Below are 6712 nucleotides of genomic sequence, written 5' to 3'. Positions count from 1 at the left end.
TCCCATTCTAACCCCTCCAAAACAAGGGGTAGGGCCAAGGGTTGAAATGAATAGGCCTCTGTCTGTCTATCCACGTATTCCATGAATCTCTATATCTCTATTGATATCTCTTGTGGTATCGCTCCTCTATTATCCCATCTCTCTATCTCTATTTACATCTCTCTGTCCATCAATCCATCCATCTGTCTATCTTGCAGATATTTGCATTGCCTCCTGGAGGAACTCCTCATCTCCATTACTAACAGGTTTCCCACTCCTGCTCTTTCACAGGGATGAGACTGTAGACTTGAGACTTGAGTGTTTCGCCGTCACCAGCTGAACTCTGTCAAGGTTTGCCCGAGGAGGGATTTGTGGAGATTATCTTTGTTAACGGGCCATTCCTTATTCCAAATTGAAGGGAATCCATAGAACGACTTCATTTCCACATGGGGCTGCATTATAACTGTATTTGTTTGAGATCACTGAAAAGTCACTATTACCTATAAGAGTTTACAAGTCCTGAGTTATGACACTAAACATAATCACCTTACATTTCTTATAAATCTCTGTAAACAGTTGTGTGAGACATGACAAAACTTTTACTGTGAAAATCACATGCCAAACTGCCCTGAGCATGCTGGTTCCTGGACCAGCCTTTAACTGTGAGTTGCCAAGAAAAAGGTGTTAAAGTGCAATAAATGCATTATACTTATATTTAATTATAAAGGAACATCTTGCATCAACTCGCAACAGTGGCTCTGGAGTTCACGACACTTGAGACGTGACACTCCTGGAGCCATCCGACATACATGACATACCTTTCACACCATCCGACAGACCTGTCTACGTAACGTCTGGGAGGCAAGTATGTGAATGAGCTAATATCCATTATGTAAGTTTTCAATATGAGAATTGAAGGTAGGTTTAACCTAACCAAAAAATTCTCCATATAGACCATATTCACAGGTCCCTAACTGATGAACAACTGAAAAGACATTGAATAGTTAAATACGGGGGGGTATGAGATAATTTGCAACAAGTCTATCAGAGGTTCCCAACAACAGCGAAAGAAATACAGCTTTTGTAAATTGCACTCTGAAGTTAAGGAGGAGACTGCTGCTAGATATCGGAGAAGCTAGTTCAGTGACTGTCTTTAAAAGAAAATCGAAGGCTTCTGCCTTTAACTAGAGGTTGCATTTGCCCACAAGTGCGCTTTTATCATGTCCTTTCTTTTCTGTATTTTTCTTCATGAATTTTCTTTTTCTCTTTTTTTATTTCCCTGTCTTTTAAATACATTTTTACATGTGTTTTTAAAATCAGTTCTGTACTTATTTTGAATTAGATTTTAACATTTATATTCATATATAATGTATGTAAAGCTACATTTCCTGTATGAAAGGTGCAGTACAAATAAAGTTTATCTTCTTCTTCTTCTTCTTCTTCTTCTTCTTCTTCTTCTTCTTATTAATGTTCATATGTTTAAATCAACACAAATGGTTGTTTCAAGCATGTTGTCATTGGATTTAGCATATAGCATTATATTTTTGTCTAAGAGGTGTTTGCATGATTCAGGTTTAAAATGTCTGTCCCATTTCATCACATAAGGGTGTCAGACAGGGATGTTAGCAAGGAAGTGGTTGAATGCTAACCTTAGCTGTTGTGTAATGGTAGTTAATGAGACATCAAGATGTGTCATTAAACCTTGAAATATTGGTCCCATATTGCTCCATGTTATAACTATCTATTGTCTTTTCGGTTTCTAAAAGGTTAGGGACCATCCCATGGTTCATAGCGGCTGATCGGTTTACTTCAGTTGTTTTTTCCTGTTTGGCTGGGTTACTACTTGTTTATCCTGTTTGCTGCAGATAGCCACAGATATGAGTTGTAAACAAGTGCAACAGGTACACCTAGATTTCATTCATTAACACCTGACTTGACTTTTTAAATAATTAATTTAGTTTTTTTCTGGTTTGGCTGCTGTTAATACATGTTTATACTGTTTGCTGTGCTGCTTCTATTAGAAAAAAATGTATATATATTAAAATAAGTTTGTTTACAGAGGAGAACATTATATGTTTTCATTACACAAAAGCAGTGCAATAAAAAATGTGTAACTGCTGTATGGAGTGGTTCATCTCACGTATTCCTATTTTCAAACTCAAAGGTTAAGCTACAGGATTTGAGTGTTTTGGGTCATTTCTACCACAACCATTATACCATCTTAGGCCAAAGCATGGAGAGGCTTTTATAACACAAGCTCTAAAACCTAATGTATGTATGTTTTCCACTAGAGCTCTGAATATGGAATGAATTGTATCGTAATCAGTTCTTTACAGATGTGTATCAGCTGTTTGTTTGTAGTTCTTTTTCAGATGTTTACGGATGTGTATCAGCTGTTTACAGGTGTGATCGTCTGTCCTCCTCCCGTCCTCCTCCCCCATACTTCCACCTTCACCCCCCCCCCCCCCCCCCCCCACCCCCGACCCCACACACACACACACACCTCTCCGCTACTCCTGCGGTACAAAAGCTCCACGCATGCCAGACTCTCTCATTATTTTACGGTGAGCTGCACAAAGGTAAGAGCAACTCTGACTTCCTCTTTTTTATTTGTGTACTTCTTACTACTTAATTTTTCTTCTGATATTTATTGGCGGTTGGCAAACAACTTATCTGTTTATAACTGCCACTGTCTGGAAAGGAGTTTGAGTCAGAATGGATATTTACCTAAATTGTCTTATATAGTACTGTGTTTTTTAGAAACCTGGATATTGCCCTATATCCTGCATCACCTCTGTAGTATGTATCTTATACCATATTTGAAACTCTTTCTTTGGAGTGAGTTTTTTAGTTTCTGTGTCCGTCTCTTTTAATGTGGACAGACTAAAATTATATATGCTCCACTGTTTCCTGCCTGTTTATTATCTCCAGGGTGAGAAAAGGGTTATTTTTTGTCATGTATTGTTCCTGTTCATAGCACAGCCTGTTGACCACCATGGCGGATAAGGAATTCCAATTTGGAGACTCAGGGGCTTCCACTTCTTACCCCGTGCAGTGCTCTTCTCTGGAGATGGATGGATATGTCATGATTAAAGATCGGCCCTGCAAGATCGTTGAGATGAATACCTCGGAGTCTGGCAAGCATGGGCACGCCAAGGTAAAAGCATCCTGTGCATCATTTTTGGAATGCCGAGCTCAAATGGGTAGTTCACCCAGAAATGCACTCATTATATACTCACCAGTATGCCAGGGGAGGGGTGGGTGAAGTGTTTGAGTCCACAAAACAATTAAGGAGTCTCAGGGGTAAACAGTGTTGCAGCAGAAAACAATACAATTGAAGATACTAGTGACCAAAGATATGTAATAAAACAACAGAAAGCAGCATTGTATTGTATTCTGCTGCAACGCTGTTTATCCCGAAACTCCTAAAGTGATATGTGGGCTCAAACACTTCACCCACCCCTCCATCGGCATAGTGGTGAGTCAATAATGAGTGCATTTTGATTTCTTGGTGAACTAGCCCTTCAAGGCATATTAGTGAAATAGTTTGATCTTGCCCAGTTTAATGAGTGACCCCCGATGCTTGTTTGGCCCGAGGCTGTATCTTATTAGTTGTGGTGTTTTCCCAGATTCACCTTGTTGGACTTGACATCTTTACTGGGGAGACACATGAAGATATCTTCCCATCTACCCATAACTTGGATGTCCCAAGTGTGTCTATGAAGGATTTAATGGTAAGAGGTCCTTGTCTGAGCCTTTGTTGTAACTCAGGGGGCCTGGGGGGGGGGGGGGGGGGTGGAATTCAGTGTGTCTGAAAGCAACTAAACGGTGTTTAGTATTTAGGGTCCCCATAGGTCACATGACGGAGATTCTTTTGTATAGCTACTTTACTGGTACTGGTTAGTCAAGAGTGGTCTTTACTTTTATTTACTTTTTAAAACGATGATGTAAATGCTTCAAACGTGTTTCCTCTTTTCTCATGGCACATTCAGGTTTTCGGTGTCAAGGACGGTTACTTGACCTTCCTGGATGATAATTTCGATACCAGAGAGGGTCCTAAAGTGCCGGAGGGTGAGCTGGGAGAAAAAATCACAGAGAGAGGAAAGTTTGAAACTCCATTCGTGGTAGGTTTCTGAGATCAGAAAAATATCTTAATCTAATCCTGTCTGAATCTGAGGAAAAAACTTTTTCAAAAGTGGTTTATCATCTCATCTTGTGGTTTGATACCACCTTAAGGAATGCTGCTACATTTCATTGTGCAATGACAGTAAAAAGATTCTATTCTATTTTTACTCTGTTGACTGATATTTACCTACAATTTGAGTGTCCCAAAACCATTAATTAATTCCTGGTTTATGTCTTTGGTGGATTATTGTATACACACACTGTTGGGTTGGTTTACCGTCTGCCTTATACTACTGCTAGTGTTGCACTATATACTGTTACTAGAAAAGTAGTGCAATAACCGGCAGTTAACAAATCGTTGAGATGAGCGTTTAACTTTATCTGCTCAATGCACAATATTCACATTAATATCAATTCATATTTACAGCATCTGTCCAATGCACAATATTTAGCTTCTCAGTTCAGCCATATGTTCTGCAGAGGAGCTGCTTCAGTGGCACAATGTTTTTACACAGGCTTTGTCTTGATTATGGCCACAAATATGACTTTACTTGTATAAAAGTATAGTCCTGTGTACACAAATACACAAAGTGTGAGGTAACTTCCATATTAATGTGTTTTTTCTTCAAAACAAAATGTACACACAAGCGTTAAAGCTTTGTTTCAGTCCCAATCCCCGTCCTAACTTGTCCACCTGAAAGCCCATTTCAAGTGACCTTTCACATACACTGCATGCCAGTGTAAACAGGAAGCAGTTTCTCCTCTGCTGTTGCTTACTTAACTAAAAGAAAAAATACTTTGAATGAGAAATGACAATTGTGAAAAGGAAGAAAGAGAATTGAGAACACACGATGAACGATGAGAAATTTAAAAGACAGCACAGCAGGTGGTCAAGTCTTGACTGGGAACCAATCAAGAAGTAAATGTTTGTGACTGATTCATTATTTCTGAACGTCTAGGTTTTGTCTGTCCTACTGCAACACAGCCCGGAGTTTGTTAACTGAAATGGCGCCAGCTGCATTTCCAAACCTCTGTTTATTGTGCTTGAAATATAAACGATGTGTAAAGTCAAATCAAACCTTTTTAAATAATGCTGTACAGATGGAAACAAATTATCGAGCTAATTTATCAAGCTGGGCTGGGTTAAGATAATAACACATTTTATTCCACACCACCTTTCTAAATACCCAAAGGCACCTAACAATACGTCATAATTAATTGACAAAATAATACCAGACGAATGATTTAAGTTGACTATGGATTTTACCATGACTCTAAAACTAATCTTTGTCTTGCCTTCCTTTTCAGGTCACTGTGTTAGAAGCTATGGGTGAAAAGAAGGTCATCCACCTTAGGAACATTAATTAAGTAAAGTACAAAGCTGGAGACCTCACAGTCTTGTCCTCCATTATGGTTTTCAAGCCTCACCAAAGCTGTTGGCCTTCATTCCTCCACCAGTTTATCTGGTACAACTCACAACTGTGTGCTTTTGCTCTGTAGGTTAAATAAACGTACTGGCTACAAGACATTGACTGTTTTCTCATTTAAGAGTTCTAGTTTCACGTCGCCCCCCAGTGGACACAATAGCAGTTGCAATAACTGCAACAACGTTTGCTAAAGAAATCATTCAAGGTTGCTAAGTGTCCGTCTGAGAATTAAATGCATGTTTGTACAACACCGGGACAAACCAGCAGACGGACAGAAGACGAGAGACCACGGATGAATTTGAGAGCGGCAGCACCAAACACACAGAAATCAGAAAAATCCCCAAAACATTGAACCGGAGTGACAAGGTTGGCAACACTAAGGGACAATGTAGGCAGACATATGTCAAATATTTCACAAAACATGACGTTTACATGTTAAAATATGCTATACTTCCACTGCTCAGTAGGTGGCAGCAAAACACTTTTGAGAGATTAGTATCTGTCTGTCTCTCTAACGTCTATCCTATTATTCTATCTATCTGTATATCTCTATCCCTCAATATTGTCTATTGTGATATCTATCCTATCTTATCCTATCTCTATCCCTCAATCCATCCATCTCTCTATGTCTATCTCTCCCTCCCTCTATCTCTATATCTCTATTGCTGTCTCTTGGGATATCTCTCCTCTCTTATCCCATCTCTGTATCCCTCAGTCCATCCATCCGTCTCTCTGTTTCTCTTTTGGATGCATGTGTTTGTCTCTGAAGGGGGTGCTCGGGAGTGTTCTTGAAGATCTGTGGATTTACCGGATCTAGATATTGAAATCAAAAAAAGAAAATGTACAGAGTTCGGTGATCCACTTTCCTTTGTGTTGATTCAAAATGTGATATTTTGATCGTCACACAGGTGACAAGTATAATCATGTGTTAAAAGTTTGCAGGGAAGCTCCAAAGTAGCAAAAAACATCCCTCCACCAAGCCCCAATAGTCCACTTAAATTCAAACTACACTTATTTTCACTAACTCAGATATCAGATCCCTAAATATGCCTGATATTATTCATCAATATCCATGAATTATTTACTGGGAAATCAGTGAACATTTGATAAAATGCCTGATCTGTAATGGGTTGTTGATTCAGGCTACAGCCTTCCTCAAAGTTTTGTGGTTATCGCTTCAG

General features: G+C 39.2%; 1 protein-coding gene across 1 annotated transcript; it reads left to right on the top strand.

The window, feature by feature from the left end:
* Positions 1–2957: 2957 nt before the first annotated feature.
* LOC128450889 (eukaryotic translation initiation factor 5A-1) lies at positions 2958–5585 on the top strand. The gene is made up of 4 exons (XM_053434639.1): positions 2958–3136; positions 3609–3713; positions 3972–4103; positions 5413–5585. The coding sequence occupies exons 1-4, from the start codon at positions 2975–2977 to the stop codon at positions 5470–5472; spliced, it is 459 nt and encodes a 152-aa protein (XP_053290614.1). The 5' UTR covers positions 2958–2974; the 3' UTR covers positions 5473–5585.
* The last annotated feature ends 1127 nt before the right edge of the window (positions 5586–6712 follow it).

Source organism: Pleuronectes platessa, chromosome 11, assembly GCF_947347685.1.
Source record: "Pleuronectes platessa chromosome 11, fPlePla1.1, whole genome shotgun sequence".
Classification (NCBI taxonomy): domain Eukaryota; kingdom Metazoa; phylum Chordata; class Actinopteri; order Pleuronectiformes; family Pleuronectidae; genus Pleuronectes; species Pleuronectes platessa.
Note: the sequence above shows the minus strand (reverse complement) of the source record. Positions and strands in the feature narration are given on the sequence as shown.

Excerpts from the sequence above, each read along its gene's own strand:
- LOC128450889 (XM_053434639.1), top strand. The coding sequence starts at position 2,975 with ATGGCGGATAAGGAATTCCAATTTGGAGACTCAGGGGCTTCCACTTCT. Across the intron at positions 3,137-3,608 it reads GCAAGCATGGGCACGCCAAG|ATTCACCTTGTTGGACTTGA; the intron begins GTAAAAGCATCC and ends GTGTTTTCCCAG. Across the intron at positions 3,714-3,971 it reads TGTCTATGAAGGATTTAATG|GTTTTCGGTGTCAAGGACGG; the intron begins GTAAGAGGTCCT and ends TGGCACATTCAG.